The sequence below is a fragment of the Eschrichtius robustus genome, chromosome 20 (assembly GCF_028021215.1).
Source record: "Eschrichtius robustus isolate mEscRob2 chromosome 20, mEscRob2.pri, whole genome shotgun sequence".
NCBI classification, from domain to species: domain Eukaryota; kingdom Metazoa; phylum Chordata; class Mammalia; order Artiodactyla; family Eschrichtiidae; genus Eschrichtius; species Eschrichtius robustus.
In genome coordinates, this window is record NC_090843.1 from 47025089 (window position 1) to 47049239 (window position 24151).

At 47.0% G+C, this 24151-nt stretch overlaps 2 protein-coding genes across 3 annotated transcripts; one reads left to right on the forward strand and one right to left on the reverse strand.

Annotated features, from left to right (window-relative positions):
• The first annotated feature begins 510 nt into the window (after window positions 1-510).
• CCL1 (C-C motif chemokine ligand 1) lies at window positions 511-3084 on the forward strand. The gene is made up of 3 exons (XM_068529598.1): window positions 511-586; window positions 1757-1871; window positions 2994-3084. The coding sequence occupies exons 1-3, from the start codon at window positions 511-513 to the stop codon at window positions 3082-3084; spliced, it is 282 nt and encodes a 93-aa protein (XP_068385699.1).
• A 3157-nt stretch (window positions 3085-6241) lies between these two features.
• Window positions 6242-23903, reverse strand: LOC137755264 (C-C motif chemokine 8-like). 2 transcript variants are annotated; one of them, XM_068531331.1, is made up of 3 exons: window positions 23772-23903; window positions 22838-22955; window positions 6242-6784 (listed from the first exon to the last, which is right to left on the reverse strand). In XM_068531331.1, the coding sequence occupies exons 1-3, from the start codon at window positions 23845-23847 to the stop codon at window positions 6586-6588; spliced, it is 393 nt and encodes a 130-aa protein (XP_068387432.1). In that variant the 5' UTR covers window positions 23848-23903; the 3' UTR covers window positions 6242-6585. The 2 variants fall into 2 exon arrangements, with proteins under 2 accessions (XP_068387432.1, XP_068387431.1); XM_068531330.1 differs by lacking the exon at window positions 6242-6784 and adding an exon at window positions 22327-22432 and having other exon boundaries at window positions 22838-22949; window positions 23772-23869.
• Window positions 23904-24151: the final 248 nt, after the last annotated feature.

Below are 24151 nucleotides of genomic sequence, written 5' to 3' on the forward strand. Positions count from 1 at the left end.
AGGAGATGTGACTCGGGCGAGTTTATGCATCCGCTGATTTGCAGAACTGGGCTTCAAACCCACGTGTGTCTCAGTGCTGGTGCAGAGCTCTCCTGCTCCACCACGTTCCTCGGATGGTAGCTCCATCCCTGGATGGAAAGACATGGCCTCAGAGGAGCCACAGACAGGCCACTTCCTCTCATTCACCTTTTTCCAATTCCCACTCAGCTGGGACAGCTTCTATTCGGCCTCTCAAGATCCTTATCTGCTCCTGCGCTTGGGGAAGTTTCCCTACACCTCTCACACCACCCAGGAGAGGTGAGGAAAGGAGTTTTCCATGTGGTCACTGGATGTGAGTAACCATCTCTTCTTCCTGTGACTTCCCCACCTCTGCACTGGGGCTTGGAAAACCCCACCCAGGTCTTCTAATAAAAGCTCTGGGCTCTGCAGGATGGGCCAGAGGGCAGCTCTTCACTCCACCAGACTCCTTGAGGGACCCCTTCCAGGGAGGCCTGAGCTGGACGTCCCGAGATGAAGATCATCACCGCGGCTCTGGTGTGCCTGCTGCTGGCCGGGGCGTGGCTACAGGCTGTGGGTGCCAAGAGCAGTGAGTTTGGCTGGAGTCACTTTGCTCCTCCTTGGGGAGGGCGGAGACACAGACAGGTGCTCTGGGGTTGGGGGCGGGCTCACCCTGAGCTCACTGCCTTCATCTCCACTCCTCCAGAAAGAATTCTCCCTGAAGAGGAGGAAGGGAGGACTTGTTCGGGGGCAGGGGGACAGCAGGAGAACCATAAGTCTGGGGCCAACACAGACCGCTGAGTAGCTGCTTTCAGCCAAAGGAGGTCAGCCTCGTCCAGACCCTGCGGACTGATGGAGGGCAGCTGTGAGGTCATTGAGGCCAAGCTGGAGGCCTGAGGTCCAGAGGAGGGACTGACTGGGGTCTCGCCCCCACTGTGTAACAGATAACGGGCAGAGTCTGAGGTCAGGATCTGGGGCTTTAACAGTTGGCTAACCTTGGACAAGTTACTATACTGCCCAAACTCTGCTTTCGCTATCAGTAAGATGGGTTTGATAATGCCTACCCTCTAAGGCTGATGAGAGAATACTGACCTAACAGCAGACATATGGAAGGGGCTTTGCAAACGGTCAAACTAGGAGAAAGGAGCCAGGATTGAAATGCAAGCCTTTTGAGGGTGGGGTGTGTGTAGGGTGGGTTACACACTGGCAGAGTGGGAGCTGCGGGTCAGAGCTGAGGACCAGGGTGGAGGGCGAGGTTGGGATTGCGTGGAGCTTGTCAGTTCCTGGAAGCTCTTGCCTGGTCATTTCATCAGTCTGAGCTCCTAAAACAGTCCCTAATCATGCCCCAAATAGTGGACTGCTGTTGAATCAGACTCACCAGGGTCTCAGGGCCCTTGAACCCAAATATGAGGGCAGAACCACACCCTAGTGGTGGGATGTCAGAACTAGAATAGCCTTTAGAAATCAGTCTAAAGACTCTTGCTTTACAGCTGGGAAGTCTGGGGCCCAGGGGACGGCTCATCTTGACCAAAGCCAAACAGCTGTTTTGTGGGGAGCTGGGATCTGAACCCCAGTGTCCTGACTGCCTAAATACAGAGCTGGGTGGCTGATGAGACACTAGTGCCCTTTGGATGTGATCCCAAAGCTTGAGCCTGTCCTGGAAGGGTTTTTTGTTTTTGTTTTTCTCCCCATCCTGGCTGAGAGGAACTCAGTCCAGCTTGAGAAATGGATGCAAACCATTTTTGCGCTTCTCTTCTAGTGCATGTGCCAGCCTCCAATTGTTGTTTCACATTGGTGGAGAGAAAGATGTCCCTGCAGAGAATCCAGTGTTACAAGAACACCAGCTCCACCTGCTCCTACAAAAACCGTCTAATGTGAGTGGTTGTATCCTCTTCCATCCTTGACTCCCTTCTCCGGAGGACAGAAACCGGCCCACCTGGAATTAGAATAGCAGACGCTAGGTGGCGATGTTCCACCGGATTAAGGTTTTTTTTAACCAAACTAGTGAGGCGGCCAAAACCTGGGCGCAGAGCTGAGAGTGGGCGCTAGGACGAACAGCTGTGCTCCTGCAGTGACATGGGTTTCTTGGAGCTGCAAGGCGCCAAGTGTTATATCTTAATATTTTATGCCCGGAGCTTAAAAGCTCCAGGCGCTACTGTGTGATGGTAAGAGTGAGGGGCTCTCAGTTAGTTCCTGCTTCTGGATTTGCCAACCTATAGTCTTGGGTGACTCTGGGCAGGTAAGTCTTCTGAACCTCCTTATCTGGGTAGCCCCTCTGCACTTCTGACCTGTGAAGTGGCGTAAACACGATAGCTGCATCACAGGGTCGTTATGAAGCTCCAGTGAGGTAGCTTACACTTGCCACTCAGTGTCTATAAGGCACTTTCGTGTATATTACTATCTCATCTAACTCTCTTGGTGCACACTTTTTCATTACCATGAAAACTGAGGTTCAGGGAATTGGAGAGATTTGTCTAAGGTCTTGCAGATAATTAAAGGCAGAATTGATCTACGGTTTTGGACAATAGCCAAGTTTGGGAGGTGGGCAGATCAGAAAAGAAACACGTGCACGTGCGCACACACACACACACACACACACACACACACACACATCCAAGGCGATGACTAGGGGTCCCGGATGGACACAGACACATGAAAAGATGGAGCAGGTGGGCCCTCAGAGATGTTCTAGGAGGGGAATTTTCCATGTTAGCAGATCCTCAGAATGTCTGCAGCCTTCACTCTACCCTGATACAATGAATTCGCAAAAGGGGTCCAGGAAATGCAATTTTAAAAGCCCCCCCACCCCTTGCCCCTGAAGCTTGGGTGTTCCTCCCAGTGTACAAACTGTAGGTCTTACGCAACGACTTCATTTTATAGGCCCCGGGAGAAAAGCTCAGGGGCACCCAGGAGCAATGAGGGGGTGATGGGACTTGTGTATGGCACCCAGGGGGTGGCTCAGGTGACTTAGCCCTTCCTTTGTTCTCTGCCTACAGATTGAAGCTGAACGGAGGCCGAGAGGCTTGTGTCTCACAGACAAAATCATGGGTTCAGGCTTATTTAAAAAGGATAAACCCCTGCCAGTGAAAGGAAATATGAGCTGATTCCTTTCCATCCTGGACTCCGGACACCGCGTGGCTTTACCTGTCCCCTCAACGCCCAACCCTACACCAGCCCTTCTGCCCCAACTTTGCCGGGTCACGCCAGAGGGTCTGCTGGGTCCTGATAAGCTATGTTGTCGCACTTTATATACTTAAATTCTAGAATCTTCAACTTCTGCCTCCCTGTGCCTCTTGGAACCCACAGGGATTTCACGGTGCAAAGCTGATTGACATTGAGGGGTTGGGGTCAGGGGCCAGAGAAAAGGAAACATGTTGGACTTGGTGCCAGGAGGACTGACTTCTCATCAATAGGAGCCAATAAATGACTTACACCTCTCAGCTGACTGCCTTTGTCCTGGGGGATAAGCATGGACTCTGGGTTGTGACGTAGATTCTCTGCGGGGCTGGGTCCCCATTTGGATGCAGGATGCTCCCCATCACCCCCGCCCACTCTGCCCTGCCCAGAGGGTTCAGAGGCTGATGATATCCAAAAGCTGCCCTAGCTGGAAGGGATCTTGGGCATCATCTGCCTGTAAGACGATGCTAGCCCCATTGTATAGATGAGGTGACTGAGGGCTGGAGAGGGACACCCCCAGGCCTGAGGACATGCAGAAAGTCAGGATCAGATCTGGCGTTAGAGCCCAGGGTTCCCGCTGCTCGGCTGCTTACAAAACCAAACTCACAAGTGTTGCTAGAAAGGAAAGTTGCCTTTAATCAGAATGCTGGCAATCTGGGGAGATGGTGGACTCAGTGTCCCCCCAAAACCACCTCCGAAGATTCTGCTTGGCCATGAAAGTTTTTTAAATATAAATTAGTTAATTAATTAATTAATTAATTAATTAATTAATTTTTGGCTATGTTGGGTCTTCGTTGCTGCGCGCGGGTTTTCTCTAGTTGCAGTGAGCGGCGGCTGCTCTTCGTGGCGGTGCGCGGGCTTCTCATTGCGGTGGCCTCTCCTGTTGCGGAGCACGGGCTGTAGGGTGCACGGGCTTCAGTAGTTGTAGCACGTGGGCTCAGTAGTTGTGGCACACAGGCTTCGTTGCTATGTGGCATGTGGGATCTTCCCGGACCAGGGCTCCAACCCGTGTCCCCTGCATTGGCAGGCAGATTCTTAACCACTGAGCCACCAGGGAAGTCCGGCCATGAAAGTTTTTAAGGGGAAACAGGGAAGTAATCTCAGTTAATCACTGAAATAAGGGGTCAGAGTCATCACCATCCCCCACTGTGTGCAGGCTTGTGTGCAAGCTTGTCGACTCCTCGTGATCTTTCTTTAGATGCTCTCTTGTTAGCAGTTCTTTCGAGAGATTACTGAAGGGGAAGCTGGGGAAGCCATCTGGTCCTCAGTTAATTACTTACTCTTCATTTCTGCTTCTTTGATCTATGTAAAGAACCAACAAGTTAGGCAAAGTATTGTGTGATCAAAAAGGTTTGAAAAGTGTGCTAGGGCCAGAGGCGAGTAGAGCATGGGGGCGCCTGGTTTAAGTTTAGCAACAAGACAAAAGGGACCTCCTGCAGGGAGCGCTTTCCTGCCCAAAGCTGCTTACAATGCCTCCCAGGGTAGAGCTCTTCCCCGAGTCCCCAGATGCCACGTGACTGTGTGGTACAGCATGATACCCAGACCCTGTCTCAACCGGACAGAGCCTGCAGAGTTGGTTAGCAGGGCCTTCTCCTGGGGAGGGCCGTGGGGAGGGTCCAGGCATTGGTGGGTCCACGTCTGATGAAGATGCCAACACAAGTCATCCAGAGGAGGGAGGCAGGGGCTTCCCTGGTGGCGCAGTGGTTGAGAGTCTGCCTGCCAATGCAGGGGACACGGGTTCGAGCCCTGGTCTGGGAAGATCCCACATGCCGCGGAGCAACTAGGCCCGTGACCCACAACTACTGAGCCTGCGCGTCTGGAGCCTGTGCTCCGCAACAAGAGAGGCTGCGATAGTGAGAGGCCCGCGCACGGCGATGAAGAGTGGCCCCCACTTGCCGCAACTAGAGAAAGCCCTCGCACAGAAACGAAGACCCGACACAGCCATAAATAAATAAATAAATAAACAAATAAACCCAAAGTTAAAAAAAAAAAAAAATCAATGGTACAGAGGAGGGAGGCAGTCTCAGGAAGAACAGGAGGCCCCTCAGGGGATGGAGAGGAAGAGGAGGTCCTGTCCCTTTAAGAGGGACAATCACAAGCTCCAACTTGTGTAACATGAGACTCTAGGGAGACTAGCAAAGGAGGGCAGTGAATTCTGGGTCTCAGGGTTTGATGGCTTTAGGGGAGATGGTCTCCTGTCCTGTGTCTCAGGGCTTTTCCCTCTTTCCCCGGCATTCAACACGCAGCACATCTGGCTCATACTTCTTAGGCCATCTCTTCCCTCCGCCCCCAGGACTGCCCTGCTTCGCTGGCTACCCCTCACATGGACCATTGCAGTAGGCTGCTCTCAGTGCCCCCCTGCCAACCCCATCCTGCCCTCGGCCCCATCCCAGGCTACTCTTCCCGGCACCCCACACCCTGCCCTCCCCATCGCTCCAAAGACTTCAGAGCTGACTCCAAACTCCCACCTTGATATTCCGATTCCTCTATAACCATGCCTCAACCTCCCTTTCCAAAGGTCTCTGGCTTTTCCATTCTGGATCCCTTACCCTGACTATTTGGGGATATTCCCTGCAGGCCCTCTCCCCTCTTCTCCATCCCGCATCTCCTCCGGGAGAGTCTTTGCTGTGACGGTGCTACACCATCTCCCAAAGCCCATCTGTCCAAGTCCCATCTTTGCCGTCAAGTCTGATGCTAATCAGGACGGGGTCACCTGATTCCTCCCCCTCCCCCGCCCCCACCAGGGGGTGTGTCAAGTGCACTTACTGGCTGTATTACTCCAGGGTGGAGGACGAGGGCAGGGAGACCCACTGGAAGCTAATGCTGGGGACTGGAGCCATGGTTCTAGAATATCCTGGGCTGAAGAGCCAGGCCCTCCCTGACACTCAGATGGGCCCAGGTTAGCCACACAGCCAGGCCCTGGCTACATCCTCATTCCTCTAGCACCCTCTGCCATCCACCTGCACCTGAGAGCACCCCTACTGGCTGGGAGTTATCCCTGAAGAAAACACCACTACTGTATCAGAGATTTTAAGCAAAATGTATTTTCTGCAAAAAGTCAGCCATCCTACAATTGCATTCATGTTTCCATAATAACACATTTAGCAACACCTCACATTCACCAGACGCTGTCCTCCCTAGATTGCAGTAGCCCTTCATCGCCGTGGCTCTCATAGGCATGCTCATTACCCCTGGGGAGTTAGGCAGGAGAAAGACCCACTGCCCACAGCTTACAGGAGAAGGAGCTGGGGCTCACGACAGGAGCCAAGTGGCTCAAGGCCCTGCTTTAAAAAAAGAGATCACCAATATTCAGAATAACTCCCCAACCAGCCACAATTCAAATAGTACTCAATAGTACTTAAGACATAGTACATTTTGCATCAGGAAACAGAAAGCACCCTATCTGAAAATTCAGGTCAATTTAGTCCAGGATAGAGACAGGAAGGCTGGGGGAGAATAATCATTTCTCAGCCTCTGGCTCGGTCTTAGTGTGGCCGAAAGAGTCCAAGTCTTCAGGGTGTGAGGTTTCTGACCCAGGTGTTTCATATAATTCCAGACCCATTTCTCCTTTGGGTTGGCACCGATGTCCTTGGTCAATTTGGTTCTGAAGCTGTGGATGAAGGTGGGCTGGCAGGGTTAGGTGAAATGTTGGAGGGTTTTATCCAAGGGGTGACTCATCAGGGATGACCAGGCCCACCTGCTACAGGTGAGGGGCTGCTCTGGGACAGGAAGTCAGAGGGGTGTGGAAAGGAGAGGCCCTCTGGGGGTAGTTGCTGTTCTTGCCGCGCCCTGGGAGAAGCTGGCCTGGCATCCAGCAAAGCAACCACCCAAGTGTGAGCTGGCACCCATTCAGCGAGGAGGATGTGGGAGGTTACCGGCCCTCTCTGGGCCTGTCCCTGATGTAATAATAGGAGGCTTTGGATTACATAGTCTGGTTGGATCTTATCCCCTGAGTATGACATCTCAAATTAGTCTATGTCTGTCTTGTGGGGCAGAACTTAGGATGGGGGGGATGGAAGAAAGGGAAGGGGTGAGATGAGGTGGGGAGGGTGGAGGGGAGCAGGGTTTTTCTACCTCCAGGACAGCTGCCTACGGACACTGGCTACTGGTGCTTCCATAGCTCTTCAGCCTCTGCAAGGGGATCTTCTTAATGGTTAAATGGGAAACAGCAGGTGAACAGGTCACAGAGTGCATCTAGAAATAACGTCACAGAGAAAAACCATTTGAGATGTCAGGCTTTTCTCAGCTTGAATGCTGCAGGGGAAGGAAAGCTAAGAGGTAGAAGTGGGTCTTCTCCACCCCAGGTCCAGTGTTCCTGCCCGCCACCCCGTGAGGGGGTGGGACCAGGGACACGTGGCTCGAGATTTTGAGGTTGATTCTGCATGTTGGGGACACGTCTTTGCTGACTGAGGGGGGCCAGAGTGACAGGTCCTGGATATGGCCCCCAACCTGCAGGGTTTGGGGCGATCAGCTGGGGTCAAAGAAAAGGCCCTGGATTTGCAGTAGGGTTTAGGCTTTATTCCGGTTCTGCGGTGTCCTGGAGGTGGGAGGGGGCAGGTAGGATGCCTGCTGTCGCCAACCTAGGCTTCTGCTTTCTGTCTCCAAAATTAGATGTTAAGACTCCAAGGACCCCGGATGCTCTGATAGTCTCCGAAGTGGGTCACTTTGGCTTAGGCCTTCCTAGAAGATGAGAAACATAGGGAAGGAGAGAGAGGAAGGGAAGGGGGGAGAAAGATTGAATATACTTGGCTGAGCGAGCACCTGGGTGCTGATGGCAGCTGCTGTGGGCAGCAGACACAGAGGCGCTGTGGACACCTTCCTGTTGGAGGGGGAAGACGTGAGCTTCAGCCTAAGAGCTGTTGGTTTCTGGGTTTATCTCAGCCTCTTGGCAGCTCTGGCTGCCCTGCCTGCCTTTGTAGGTAGCAGAGAGGATGGGGGCCCCCAGAGGGATTGTTGCCTGGCCAGGGTACAGTCAAGTCAAGAAGAATCTACTAAGATTATGAATTCTCAGTGTGTATCCTGAATCTACTAAGCTGGAGGCTGGGCTGCCAAAGAGTTTTCCAGGAAATGCAAGGCAAAAGCTGTGGCCTGTAGGAGGGTAGGCGCTGTTTCCTTCCAGCCGCCCAGACCACAGAGATGAAGACAGAACGCAGAGGTGCTGGCACTCACCCTAGTAAGTGATCCAAGGAGCTGCTTTCTCCAAAATGGAAAAGAAACCATGGAAAAGAACTCCTATGCTAAGGACTTTCCCCTCTTACATATTTAGTCCTGACAAGGTAAGCGCTATTATTATCATGCCCATTTACAGATGGGGACACCGAGGGACAGAGAGATTAAATAACTTGCCCAACGTCTCATGGGGAGTGAGGGGTGACACTGGGAGAAAAAGCCAGTCTGTTTACATATAATCACCAAGAGAGTTTCATGTAGCTGATGTCTTTTTCCAAGGCAAGTTTTAGGTGGAAGTCTCATACTGGAGACAAATTAAAGCCAGCTTCTGGTGACCGGGCTCCTCCCCTCACATATAGGTGCTCCCTTCTGCTACTCAGGCCCAGAGGGATACGGTTTGAAAACCACTGATTTGTCTAAGCCCCTTGTTTTCAGGAGAGATCATTGATAGGACAGGGTAGGGAGCGAAGCAATGAAGTGGGCTCTTTGTTCCTGAACCTGGCTCCCTCCTGCAAGGGGTCTGAGCTAGGAGCTTGGGGTGGGGGGGAGTGCCAATGAGCACGGTGGCAAGGAGGGAACAGCTTGGGCTGTGATAGAATACCTGGCAAGGCCCTTGGCCTGTGTGTTCCTATCCCCATGCTCATTCTTGGCTCCCAGACTTTGTTTACTTTTTGCACCTGCTTGGAATATTCTCCTGTCCACTTTCCATCCTTGCAAGTTTTTCTACTCTAGCAAAACAAGCCCAGTGATAGTAAAAGAAATGAAATAAAGAGCTATGGTTTGTGAAATAGAAAAGAATATGTAGACAAAGGGCTAAAGAAGCTCAAATTTGGTTCTTTGGCAAGCCTACGAAGAAGCTGAAACTCTCCTGAACTGACCATGAAAAAAGGAAAAAAGGCACCAGTACGGGACATCACTACAGAGCCTGCAGACACCAAGAAGAAAATAAGAACCTTATGCCAATAACTTTAATTTAGAAGAAGTGGACGGATTTCTTGAAATCTAAGTTACCGGATTGCAAGAAAAAATTTTTTTAAAATCCTCAAACTGTTTAAAAAAATTGAGTGAGTAATGGAAAACCTTCCCACAAAGCATCCTCCAGTCTCCAGAAGCTTTAACAGCTCTTCCACCAAGCATTCCAAGAACAAAGAATTCCGATCTTACACAATCACTTCCAGACAATAGCAAAAGTGTTCACTCTTCGACTCATTTTATAAGTCTTTGACATGAAAACTTCTCAGGAACCACAAAAGAAAAGATTTCAAGCTTGTCCCTGCAGACACACATTCCATTCTTTTGTGGATCACATCAATGAGATTGCAGGTCTTCTGGCTTTGGGTTGGGTTTGGACATGGGGGAACCCTGCAGGGTGTTGGAAAGAGGGAGTAGTTAGGGTGAAGTACTGATTTCTCTGTTGCCTCCTTATACCTCTGCCTGGACGCAGCCCTCAACCAATGGTTTTCACTTCCTTTCCAGGTGGCCCTCTCCATGACTCTCTCTGTCCAGTTTTGGGGACCCACACTCTGTCCTTGCTCCTTTGGGTCCAAGGGTGGTCACCATGCTGTCACTAGCCTCAGAGTACCAAAGCAGCCCTATGCTTTCTCCACACCCAGCCCACATCTTGGTAAATAGCATTTTTATTAAACCCTCCTCAAATCATTCCAATTTCAGTGTCATCTATTTCTTCCTGACTGACATAGGTTTAGGTACCAGAAGTGGCTCCTGATAATAGACCTTCCAAATAGGATTCTGGAATTGGGTTGCTCATATATTTTAGGAGCATAATAATGGCACCTGCTGGCATCATGATTACTTAAATTATCACCAATAGTAGGATGGCAGACTGTGTTGTATCAAGCCCTCCAGGTGATTCTTAATGGGCGCTAAAATTTGAGAACCACGGGATTCCAGCATATCCCATGGCCATCTCTGATCTATAGTGAATACCCACCAGAGAGCTCTTAAGGACGCTGCCCTCCTCTCACGGCCCCATCAAAGCATGCCTTGGTAAAGGAAGTGTCCTCTGGCCTAGCCCGGGAGTGCAGTTAGGGATGGCTAGGTAGCTTGCACATACTAGATCCTTTTCAATAGACCCACTTCCCCGTGGCTTTAGATACCTTCCTAATGTCCCAGGGGAGTTCTGGCATTTCAACTTCATCAACTGCAGGCCTGTTTTAAAGTCTAGATTCCAATCAGCCAATCTAGCTAAATATTCACCATCCCCAAGTACTTGTGCTAGTGCATTGAATCCTGAATTCTGGATAAGCACGTTTATGCCAATGAATTTAACCAACTGAGTCTTGTATGTTATTATCCTCTTACAATCCACTCCTACACATGCACCCCAAACTTTTCTCCAAATTGAGTGAGTGGGGGGACATTCAAACACTTCCAGCTGAAGGGACTCCTGTCTGTCCTTCCCTCTGCTTCAGGACCTATTATCTTGTAAGAAAATATGTTTAGGAGCCTGGGGTCTGGAGTCAACCAGACATGGATTTAAGTCCTGTATTTGCCATTTACTGGTTATATGATTTGGAGCAAATTGCTTACCTCTCTGAGCCTCTAAGAGGAACTGATTGCTAATTATTACCTCACTGTGATGTTCTGAGAACCTAATAAGATAATGAATGCATGCAAAGTGTTCAGTCCTGTGCCAATAATTTCTATTTTGAAAAATTTTTATGTTCATTGAAGTATAGTTAATTTACAATGTTGTGTTAGTTTCTGGTATATAGCAAAGTGATTCAGTTTTATATATATATATATGTTATTTTTCATATTCTTTCCCATTACGGTTTATTACAGGATATTGAATATAATTCCTTGTGCTATACAGTAGGACCTTGTTGTTTATTTATTTTACATATAGTAGTTTGTATCTACTAATCCCAAACTCCTAATTTATCCTTACCCCACCCCCTTTCCCCTTTGGTAACAAGGTTTGTTTTCTATGTCTGTGAGTCTGTTTCTGTTTTGTAAATAAGTTCATTTGTATCATATTTTAGATTCTACATATAAGTGATATCATATGGTATTTGTCTTTCTCTTTCTGACTTAATTCACTTAGTATAATCTCTAGGTCCATCCATGTTGCTGCAAATAGCATTATTTCATTGTTTTTTATGGCTGAGTAAAAAAAAAAAATATATATATATATATATATATATTTATATATATAAAGGAGGAAAAGAGCAACCAAATCAATAAACAAATCTACCAATGATAATAAACTCTAAATACTAAACTAAGTTAAACATTAAACCAGAAACAAATCAGATGCAGAAAGCAAACCCCAAGTCTACAGTTGCTCCCAAAGTCCACCGCCTGAATTTTGGGATGATTCGTTGTCTATTCCGGTATTCCACAGATGCAGGGTACATCAAATTGACTGTGGAGAATTAATCCGCTGCTCCTGAGGCTGCTGGGAGACATTTCCCTTTTTCTTCTTTGTTCGCACAGCTCCCGGGGTTCAGCTTCGGATTTGGCCCCGCCTCTGCGTGTAGGTCGCCTGAGGGCGTCTGTTCTCCGCTCAGAAAGGACGGGGTTAAAGGAGCCGCTGATCTGGGGGCTCTGGCTCACTCAGGCCGGGGGGAGGGAGGGGTACGGATGCGGGGCGAGCCTGCGGCGGCAGAGGCCGGCGTGACGTTGCAGCAGCCCGAGGCGCGCCGTGCGTTCTCCCGGGGAAGTTGTCCCTGGATCACGGGACCCTGGCAGCGGCGGGCTGCACCGGCTCCCGGGAGGGGCGGTGTGGAGAGTGACCTGTGCTTGCACACAGGCTTCTTGGTGGCGGCAGCAGCGGCCTTAGCGTCTCCTGCCCGTCTCTGGGGTCCGCGCTGATAACCGCGGCTCGCGCCCGCCTCTGGAGCTCGTTTAGGCGGCGCTCTGAATCCCCTCTCCTCGCGCACCCCGAAACAATGGTCTCTTGCCTCTTCGGCAGCTGCAGACCTTTTCCCGGACTCCCTCCCGCCTAGCTGTGGCGCACTAGCCCCTTCAGGCTGTGTTCACGCAGCCAACCCCAGTCCTCTCCCTGGGGTCTGACCTCTGAAGCCCGAGCCTCAGCTCCCAGCCCCCGCCCGCCCCGGCGGGTGAGCAGACAAGCCTCTCGGGCTGGTGAGTGCTGGTCGGCGCCGATCCTCCGTGCGGGAGTCTCTCCGCTTTGCCCTCCGCACCCCTGTGGCTGCGCTCTCCTCCGCGGCTCCGAAGCTTCCCCCCTCCGCCACCCGCAGTCTCCGCCCGCGAAGGGGCTTCCTAGTGTGTGGAAACCTTTCCTCCTTCGCGGCTCCCTCCCACGGGTGCAGGTCCCGTCCCTATTCTTTGGTCTCTGTGTTTTCTTTCTTCTTTTGCCCTACCCAGGTACATGGGGAGTTTCTTGCCTTTTGGGAGGTCTGAGGTCTTCTGCCAGCGTTCAGTAGGTGTTCTGTAGGAGTTGTTCCACATGTAGATGTATTTCTGATGTATTTGTGGGGAGGAAGGTGATCTCCACGTCTTACTGCTCCGCCATCTTGAAGGTCATATATATATACACACACACACACACCACATCTTCTTTATCTATTCATTTGTTGATGGACATTTATGTTGCTTCCGTATCTTGGCTATTGTAAATAGTGCTGCTATGGACATTGGGGTACATGTATCTTTTCGAATTGGAGTTTTTTTCCAGATATATGCCCAGGAGTGGGATTGCTGGATCATATGGCAACTGTATTTTTAGTTTTTTAAGGAATCTCCATGCTGTTCTCCATAGTGGCTGTATCAATTTACATTCCCACCAACAGTGTAGGAGGGTTCCCTTTTCTCCACACCCTCTCCAGCATTTGTTATTTGTAGACTTTTAAATTATGGCCGTTCTGACCAGTGTGAGGTGATACCTCATTGTGATTTTGATTTGCATTTCTCTGATAATTAGCGCTGTTGAACATCTTTTCGTGTGCCTATTGGCCATCTGGATATCCTATTTGGAGAAATGTCTATTTAGGTCTTCCACCCATCTTTTTTTTTTTTTTTTTTGAGCTCTATCCCTTGATCTGTATTCTGAGGTTGCACTATTTTACAAGAATGTTTATTTCAAAGAGGATAAAAAGAAACACCCAGAGAGCTGAAGGAGTGTGAATGCCTGATTACAGTCTTCTTTGGATAAAACAGAAACTTTGCTTCTGTGGTATGTGTGTTTAGGCAGATTAAATTCATGTTTGATCACAAACCCCAGGGTAGAAGGAAAATAAATATGTTCATGAAGACTAGGAGTTCCCAATGGGAGGAAGAGAAAAAAAATCATTAGCTAATACCCTGATGGCTGCCGTCTCTAGGAAAGTCTAGATAGATCTCACTATGGTACCCCTGTGCTCACAGACCCTCTTTGGATGGCTCCCCATCTCCCCAGAATATCCATGCTCCCAGGCATGGCACTCACGACCCTCCTATCTGAATCCAAAATATTTTCTCTTCCTCCTTCTCCTCTTGTACCCTCTCCTAAGTCACACAGCAGAGGGCTTACCGTGTCCCAACACCTTCTGAGCTTTGCAGCCTGAGGGCCTTCGTCCCTCCCCTTCTTTACCTGTTGGAAAATGCTAATCAATATTTAAAGCCCAATTGAAATGGCTAAATCCCCTCTAAGTCATTTCCTAGCACCTTGCTTCTGCCCATTTTTTGACTGGGTTGTTTGTTTTTTTGTTATTGAGTTGTTTGAGCTGTTGGTATGTTTTGGAAATTAAGCCCTGTCTGTCGCATTGTTTGCAAATATTTTCTCCCATTCCGTAGGCTCTCTATTCATTTTGTTTATGGTTACCTTTTGCAAAAGCTTATAAGTTTGATGAGGTCCCATTTGTTTACTTTTGCTTTTATTTTTATTGCCTTGGGAGACTGACCTAAGAAAACATTGCTACGATTTGTGTCCGAGACTGTTTTGCCTGTGTTCTCTTCTAAGAGTTTTATGGTATCATGTCTTATATTTAAGCCTTTAAGCCATTTTGAGTTTATTTTTGTGTATGGTGTGAGGGTGTGTTCTAACTTCATTGGTTTACATGCAGCTGTCCAGCTTTCCCAACACCACTTGCTGAAGAGACCGTCTTGCTTTCATTGTATATTCTTGCCTCCTTTGTCAAAGATTAATTGACCAACTGACCGTAGGAGTGTGGGTTTATTTCTAGGCTCTCTATTCTGTTAGACTTAGATTTTCTTGATGGGTGTGGGGACCATGTCCCTTTCAGGAAGGGCCCTGCCATGCCAGGTTGCCAGATGAAATACAGGACGTTTAGTTAAATTTAAATTTCAGATAAACAATGACTTTTTTGTGTGTGTAAATATACTCTTGGCAATATTTTTGCTAAATCTGTAAACCCATAGGTCTGTACTGTAAATCATCCCCAAACCTTCCCCCAGAGGGGCCTGCTGCCATATAACCAGAGTGACTCTGCAGTGGGAAAAGAAATGTTGACATCTTCTGGGATTATTTAATGATAGCTCTAAATGGATGATATTCTCTAGACACCTGAAAAGTCACTCGCTTACCAGTCAGAAAGGGAGCTTTTGGAGGTTCTAAATCAGTTCTTCAGGTATATGAAGAGCAGAAGTTCAGCTAGCTCTTTTCCAGCTCAATGAACTTTATAGAATAGAAGCCTCAAAAACTATAGAATCCTGTGATTTTAGACACATTCTTTTGCTGTAGAGCCTTAGCACCCAAGCGTCCTGCAATCTGTCTCCAATAGCCCCGGACAATCTTAATGCCTTACCATCTAAGATCCTATCAGTAGAGTTAACTTCACTCTGCAATGTTGTGGTTTTCAGGGGTGTGTTTACCTGCTGATGTCTATTCTCCAGGAATAACTTATTGGGAAACCCTGATATATACCCGATGAAAACTACAACTGCTCAAGGAAGCAGAGCTGGGGAACCCTGTACTCAGACTTTTCCATCCATCTTCTTTCACTGTTTAAGCCTCTGAGGAATATTGAGACAGTGCAACCTTTCCATTTTATAGAACAGGTATCTGGCTGCTGGGGTGACTAATGAAAAGAGGAGGGAGACATGCTAGCTGGCATTCTCTGCCCCTCAGACTGGGTCTCTCCAGAGAAAGGCAAGCCTGCAGAGAAAGAGAATATTTCCATTGTGACCGTGGAGGAGGGAAGTCCATCCACCACTACTGAACACCGTGCAAGACCACTTGCCTCACTTCTTCCTTCACATCACCTTCTTTCTTATCTCGGTCTTTGCTTATAATATCCCATCCACTTACAACATTCATCTTTCCATCTGGTGCATACAGGAATTATGTGAGGTCTGGCTTACGTTGTGTCTGGCTTCACAGATTTCATAGGGGACCAAACTTGCTCTGAAATGGATGGCTGACGACCTTCCAGCTCAAGCCCTCCTACTTCTACTCTAGAAAACAGATTTATCTTTCTGGTCACGCTCTGGACCAGCATATAGTAAAAAATGAATACTTACCAATGATCCAAGGAGCCTAAAAAGACATAAGGGTTCTCCTCTGTGGGAAGATTATCATGTAATTGATTTTCTGAGCCGGACAGGGGTGAGGCAGAATTGTCCTGGGCAAACTGAGGTGTGAAGTCTCCCTACCCACTGGGGTCTTAGCATTTTGCCTGTTGTTGCATTGCTAATTCAGGTGTTTATAGTTTTTAGTTTCTGCTGTCCTCCCTTTGGGGGAGACTCCCAGGATGAATGCCTGAGGCTGCACCTTCCCACGACTAAATAAAAAATGCAGGCAGAAAAAACTTTGTATTTGGCACACCCTGGTGCAGTGGCCAAAGAAGCGGAAGTTCTTCTGTCCACAAGTGAGTGGACCCAAATTTGATTCGGTAACAGATTTTCCTCCTAATTCAATGTAATCCCAATTAAAATCCAAGCAAGAATTTTGTGGAGATTGATAAGCTGATTCCTTTTAAAGGAGAAATAAAAAACCAAAAATAGCTATGACAACTTTAAAGAAGAACAAAGTTGTAGGACTTACACTCCCAGATGTTAACAGTTTTTAGAAAGCAATAGTCATTATGACATGGTGCCATCGTTCCAAGAATGGATGATATGCCAAGGGAACAGATTAAAGAGTGCAGAAATAGAACCATACATATATTGATATTGGATATTACCAAAGTTTGCACTGTGGAGTAGTTAAGAAAAAATACTCTTTTGAATAACTGATGCTGAATCAATTGGATATTTATATGGAAAAATAAAATCTTGATCGCTAACTTTCAGCATACCCAAAAATCAAGTTAAGGTGGATTGTAGTTCTAAATATGAACAACAAAAAATAACACTTTTTGAAGATAATGTAAGAGAATAACTTTGTGACATCTGGTTAAAAAAAGTTTTCTTTAACAGAAAACAAAAGCACTAGCCATAAAGGAACATATTGATAAATGAACTATTTTAATATTAGGAAGCTGTATTTCCTGTTAGGAAGGTCAACAAGATGGGGGTTCCCCATCCTAACCTCTCCCTATCCACACACACAGTGCAAGGCCTGAAACTAACTCTAGCCACTGAGGTCTCTTTGCCATTCCCCAATCCCTCTGGCCTTTTCCTTATTTGAGGCCTTTGCTCTAAGTATCCCCCTCCTTGGATGCTCTTAACCCCACCTCTCTCTGGTAAATCAGCAAAGGCCTATCTTGGGCCAACTATCCTCTGGCCTCTGCCCAGTGATACTCATTAATGCATGATGAGGAAGTCCTGATAGGGGTGCTGAGTCTCTTTTCCCACCGTAATGGCACCCCCAACAGTGCCAGCATTGCACCAAGCACACAGTGGCACTCAGTAGAAGATGCTGAATTGAAATACATTTCTCTCCCAAGAGACATATACAGAGAAGCTCCGACTCAATAGAGTTAAAAACTAGGCTCTGATCTACTTACTCGTTGAAGATTGAGACAGAATTTTCTCTTAGGCCAATTAATTACATTTGAACCTATTGCCTAAGAACAATTCAACACATGTATGCAGGACCCTGATCCTGTATCTCTCTAGTTACCTACATCTTGGTCTTTGTAAGCCCTTCCGTGGAAATCAATCAATCAATCAAATCAAATCAAATCAGGAAGCTGTATCATCAAAAGGCAAAACAGGAGTGAAAAATAAAATGACAGATTATGAGAAGATATTTCAATTCACATGTCTGTCAAAAGATTCCTATTCAGAATATAGAAAGTACGTCTACAAATTCATAATAAAAAGACAGGCAATCTAAAAATAGACAAGATCCAAATCTAAACAATTAAAAATGGGCAAAGGATATGAAGTGGACCTTCATAAAAGAAGATATCCAATAAACATTTAAATAGATGTTCAACCTCATCTGTCAGGAGTAAAATGCAAATTTAAACCATAAGTATGTGGAATTATACACATTATCATTATGGCTAACTTAAAAAGAATGACAGTACCAAGTGTTGAAATACCAAATATGGAATAACTCAAACTCTCATACATTGCTGGTAGGAGTGAATATAAACTGGTGGCATAGCTTTGGAAAATATTTAGCCATATCTGGAAAAGTGTTTGGTGGTTGAGTATATGCTTAGTATATGCGTGTCCTATCATCCATGTGTGTATATCTATCTATCTATCTATCTATCTATCTATCTATCTATCTATCTATCTATCTATCTATCTCTCTCTCTCTCTCTCTCTCTCAATCTATCTATCCATCTATCTACCATCTATCTACCTGTCTATCTTTATCTATCTGTCTATCATCTATCTATCTATCTATCTATCTATCTATCTATCTATCTATCTATCTATATGTACCATCTACCTGTAAAACCTCAAGTTCACACTGATACCTCCAATTGCAGTCCAACACCACAGGGTTTTTCTAGCTTCCAACATTCCATATTTTTCTAGGGAAGTTTCTCCAACAGTAAGGGAGCTGGCTTCCATTATCTTCAACACATTTACTTATTTGCTAAATCCTTCTTTAGGTCACCATTCTCCTAGCTACGTGGCTAACTCAGTCCTCGTCCTGTTGACCCTGACTTGTGGGCTGACCTGTTGAACCCAGTTCTACCAAACATGCTGGTTGAGTCCACAGTCTTGGCCCCAGCCCTGGTCCCAGAGAACATACTGGGTGAATCCCTGATCTTGGTCCCAGCCCCAGCCTTGGTAAACACACCAACCAAATGCCCAGCTAAATCCCTGGCCCTGGGCCAGCGAACTTGCCTGTTGAAATCCACGCATTGACTGGGGGAAGGAGACCAAATAGTGACTGTATAAAACAATGAATCAATACGGCAGAGCCTGAGATGAGAACTTCTCTTATACATAGCTCCTTTGGGAAGTGATCCCAGGGATCAGGACTGAGAGGCAGCCGAGTGAGATGGAAAAGGAGGAGAAACGAACAGAAGCATGCAGAATCAAGGTCAGTATAGTGGGCGATGGGGATAGCTTCTCCTGAACCGACTGATGTGCCTGCAGAATGTCTCCCAGAATCAGCCGCTGGAAGGAAGGGTGGCAGAAGCATTTAAACATCTGCCTTCCACCCTGCATTGGTGGAAAGTTGTCACCCAGAGTGTTCACTGCCCCGCACTTCTGAGCCTCAGGCATATGTGCAGGCTGAGCCAACCCCTGACCTGAGATGACACCCAAGGGGGAGCCTGTGTGCAGAAAGCAAGAAGTGAGGAGACACAGAGCAGTTGTTGAGAGAGTGAAATGAGTCCAAGCCCGCAGCAAGCTCCCTGCCCGAGCCCAGGGTGAAATCAGAGGAGAGCCCATGAGGATGCTTGTCAGCTTCAAGTGACCTCACCAGTTCTTTGCCCCCAGTTGACAAGGGAATGAATTGTGCTCACAGATATGAACCCATTAATGGAAGGATGTGTTTTTCTTTTTTAAAAAAACTTTAAAATTTATATTGGGGTATAGCCAATTAACAATGTTGTGAAAATTTCAGGGGCACAGCAAAGTGACTCAGCCATACATATACGTGTATCCATTCTCCCCAAACTCCCCTGCCATCCAGGCTGCAACATAACATTGAGCAGAGTTTCCTGTGTTATACAGTAGGTCCTTGTTGGTTATCCATTTTAAATGTAGCAGTGTGTACATGTCAATCCCAAACTCCCTAACTATCCTTTCCATCCCACCCTTCGCTCTGGTAACCATAAGTTCATTCTCTAAGGTCTGTGAGTCTGTTTCTGTTTTGTAAATACGTTCATTTGTATCATTTCTTTTTAGATTCTGCATATAAGGCATATCATACGATATTTCTCTTTCTCTGCCTGACTTACTTCACTCAGTATGACAACCTTTAGGTCCATCCATGTTGCTGCAAATGGCATTGTTTCATTCTTTTTAGTGGCTGAGTAATATTCCATTGTATATAAGTACCACATCTTCTTTATCCATTCCTTTGTTGATGGACATTTAGTTTGCTTCCGTGTCTTGGCTTGTAAACAGTGCTGGGGTGCATGTATCCTTTCAGACAATGTTTTTCTCTGGATATATACCCAGGAGTGGGATTGCAAGGTCATATGCTAGCTCTATTTTTATGGGGATTTTCAAAACATTAATATTCAAGTGAAGGCACATAAAACATCAATAACTTAAATAAGATGACATATCACTTAACACATTTATGTTTAATGTCATTAACAAAGTTCACTGTGATTTGAAATACAACGACATAATCCCAGAGTGCCTCTGGTTAACGCTCGGGGAAAACAAATAGATTGTGTCTTGTGCTGTAGCCTGGTGCCAGTTTAGGGTGAGTCTCTTGCCTTTGGAATTTAGGATTTGTGTCTAGGTAGTTCATGAAACCCTGGGCCCAGATCTCCGGAGCCAGCTTGACCTTGAGGCTGTGGAAGAGAGCGGTGAGAACTGGATGGAGCCTACTGTGGTTGGAAAGCACTCCTTTTGCCCAGCTGACATTTAGATGCCTTATTTAGATGCCTGGGGTTTAGGTGTGCTACCTTGGACTTCAATGGAAAGCTTATCTTCAGACAGGTTATATACCTGACTTGCAGGTGTTTGCCATTAGGCTGGGCTCCTGGCTGGCTCAGTGGTTTTAATTCTAGGCACTTTCTTCCTGGTCCTACCCTAGCCAACAGATGTGGCCAAGTTCCCAGGAGACATGGCTCCTAGAGCAGGAGAGAGCTTATGAGGTTGTCTGCCAGATCCTCTCACTTCCTGCCTGTGACACAGAACAACTTCCACTTTTGTTGGGGCATCTTAATGCCAGAGAGAGAAATTGACTTGCTGTAAGTGACTCAGAGAGTCAGGGTCAGTTCTGGGATCAGAGCCCAAGTCTCTTGCCTTGCTATGTTTCCATGTTTCTACTGGAATCATGGTATTTCTCCAACCAATGACAGCCCCCCTGGACTTGGGTCAGCAGGACAATAATCTTCTTTCCCTTAATGGGGGGTCTGGTCTTTGTGCCTTGGTACTGTGGGCCTCATGTCTGAAAAAGGAGCCAGCTATGCTCACGAAGTACAAGAGAATCTTGACCTTAAGAGGCTATTAAGGAAAGGAGAGTCCATGCCTTCAAGTGGATTTTGCAAATTCTTGAGATTGGGGTTTGAGGGTATAGTGATAGAGATGAATTCATTCTGTGTCTCAAGGGTGCAAGCCCTGTGGATATTGGTTTGCAAGATTATAAGAGAAGGGTCTGTGTCTTGGTCAGTTATTCTCAACCTTCTACAACATTTAACCTATCTCTCTTTCTGGCCCATTCTTCCTCACTTCATCTCCACTCCCACCCTGTACCATTTACGTCCCCATCATTTCCCCTGCACCATGGCGGCAGCCTGCTCTCAGGCCTCTATCTCTCACACTCCATCCTGTCCTCAGATACTAGGTTATTCTTCCTGATGCTCGCCTCTGAATGTGATATTCTCCTTCTCTCCTATTTCAAAACTTTCGGTGCACCTCTATTACCTGCTGACTTCCCAATCTGAAATTCAAGAGCCCCTACAACCTGGTTCCAACCTGCATTTCTAAAACTCTGACTCCTCTTTCTTCCCAGAGCCCAGCCAGATGGGATTCCTTCCTCTGGCCCACTCCCCTCATCTCCCTCCTGTATCAGTTCTGAAGAATCCTTTCATTTCCCATCATATTCGAATCTCTCAAGACCAGTCCTGTTGAAGGCTCATCTCCAGTAAAGAACCTTAAGTGGACCTCTAAGTTATAGACATCTAGTTTCCTGTTAGACTCAGTTTCATTTCTGGGATATTACTCTGGGTTTGAGAATTAATTAGATGGAGAAAACCTGGGGCTATGGAGAAAAGTTTGAAGACTGTTGCAAGAGATCAAGAGAGAGACCAGGCAAATGTAAGTGTGGAGAGAAAAGCAATAGGAATCTAGATTCTATTAAATAAGGGCAGGTGATTTAGGGACTGGAGCCACAGGGCTGGAACAGTCTGGTCTGGTCCTTCTAGGTTCTCCCTAATCCTCAGCTGAGTCCAAAAGACTCAATTTAGAGGATGACCCTCACACTCCAAATTGTCACTCATTGCTGCCATTTTCTCCCTTCCTGCCAAATGTTACCCCATGCAAAATAAGACCAAGTAGTTTAAAATTATATATATTTTTTGTTTGAAAAATTCCATAGTCATTTAATAACATTAATTTCCATCACAATACTACATAGCACACATCGACTTACAGGAGCACTGATTTCCTAAGAATCCAAAGGTGTTTCACTCTGATGATCGGTGGAAGGACCTCAAGATACTACAGGCAGGTAGGAGGGAGAACAGTGCCATCTTACCATGAACTTAATTGAGCTCACAAAGGAAAACTCATCACCGGATGTTGTGTTTTTACATTCACTAGGATTTATGGCAGATAAAGTTAAAACATCAATAACTTAAATATAATTAAATATTGTTTAAGAAACTATGTGTTTTAAATTATTAAACAAAGAACCTCTTTTTGGACATTATAATAAAATAATACAGCTGGGGAAGGTTGGGGGGGAAATAAATAAGATTTTCCAAGGCTCTGACTGTCTCTCAGTCCAGGTACGAAGGTTCAAGCCTTCAGGGCTTGGGACTTTTGATCCAGGAGCTTTATGGAATTCTGGACCCACTTCTGCATGGGGTCAGCACAGACCTCCTTGTCCGCTTTGGTCTTGAAGCTGTGGGGAAAAGAAGGCACAGTTAAATGGAGTGTCTTGAGGATTTTGCCCAGGAGTTTGGCCCGTTGGCCCCTGAACATGATTAGCCCTTGCTCCCTGGGTGAGGAGCCTGGATGGGGACCTGAAGAAGGGGAAATGGGAGGAAGAGGCCTCTCTTCCAGAAAGGAAGTTCTGTTGTTACTGCTCCAGGGGAAGCCTTCCTTTAGCTCCTGGCTAAAGGAACTTGGATGATCTGACCAAGCTTCCAGAAGAGCCTGGAGCAAGTATGGATTCCTTCTCATGGGCTTCATTTGTCTATGGGGTAAAGGGTCCTTTGGATTAGATGGCATATTTATCTGACTCATTTGGAAGTATAGAACTCAGATAGAACTTTTGGCTGACGGTGCCCGGGCATGGTCCACTCACATCACAGCTTCCTGGGGACACCAGCTGTTGGTGATTCTCGTGTAGCTGTCCAGCTTCTTGAAGGGGATCCTCCTACTGATCACAGTAAAGCAGCAAGTGATTGGGATGGAAACTGAATCTGAAAAACATTTTGCAAAGCATCAGAGAGTTATAATGTATTGTAAGCCTGCATTTGTAAGAGAAGAAGGAGAAGGTAGAAGACAAAGCAAATACACAAGTTCTAACTAAGACCTACCATTCCCTATTTCAGAGCTTTGGTCCAGATCCCATAGATAAAATGTTATCTGTGAGTCAATTTCCTCTGCTGAACTATGGGGCCCCTCATTGTTGACTGCAGATGGAGAAATCTTGAGTAACCAGATTAATCCTTGTAGCGTGATTCGGAGGGTCTACAGATCCAAAACCTCTGACCCTGGGAAGATAAGTTCTAAGACCTTGCTTCCCAGGTATTTGTCCCCATGGGCTTAGAGCCAACCCATGTCACATGCTGAGATGCCACTGGGTCCTTATGCTCCTTACACAGCCACCCTTCTGGAAGCTACCCTGGACCATAATCCAACATTTGAAACCTCCAGCAAGAGTTTCGTCCTCTCTACTACTGCCCTAGCTGCCCTTCCTGCCCACAGTGAGAAATGGTTCTTCCTTCTGTGCCACATCTCCAAACAAGGTGAGGATTGTTGAGATAGCAGCTACATTTAATGTCCCAAAGCTGGTGTCGAGAAAGATCGTGGAGCCTGGCTCCAGTGGCCTGGGCTTCTAGTTCTGGTTCTGCCTCTGACCAGTTGTGACATGCCAGCTCTTCTTAATTCCCCTCTGGATTTCATTCTCTCCATCTTTTTAATGTAGGCTATGCAGCAAGCATGGAATGACTCATGCCGGGTGTTAGTGCCTGGGGTAGTTAAAATGTTAAGGCTTAAGAAGAGAGGGGGCTTACCTGGCTGAGCGAGCACCTGGGTGCTGAAGGCAGCTGCTGTGAGCAGCAGACACAGGAGGGCTGCAGAGACCTTCATATCGGAGGGTGAGCACGGGAGCTTCAGCCTGATGGAGGTTTCTGAGCTGGTCTCAGCTTCTCTGCAACTCTGACTCATCTGGCTGATCTGCCTGCCTTTTATAGGGAGCAGAGCACATGGGCAGGGTCGTGTTTAAGGAAGGATAAAATAGGCCCCTAAATGTGGTGAGTAGGTACCAGATCCTGGTGGTGATTTCCAGACACCGAGAAAAGGAAGTTGTGCAGTTTTCATCATTTGTTTAGACTCTGGGGCAGTGGTGGAAGGGTATGTGGTTATGCCCAGTAAAGTGTAGGAAGTGACCTTA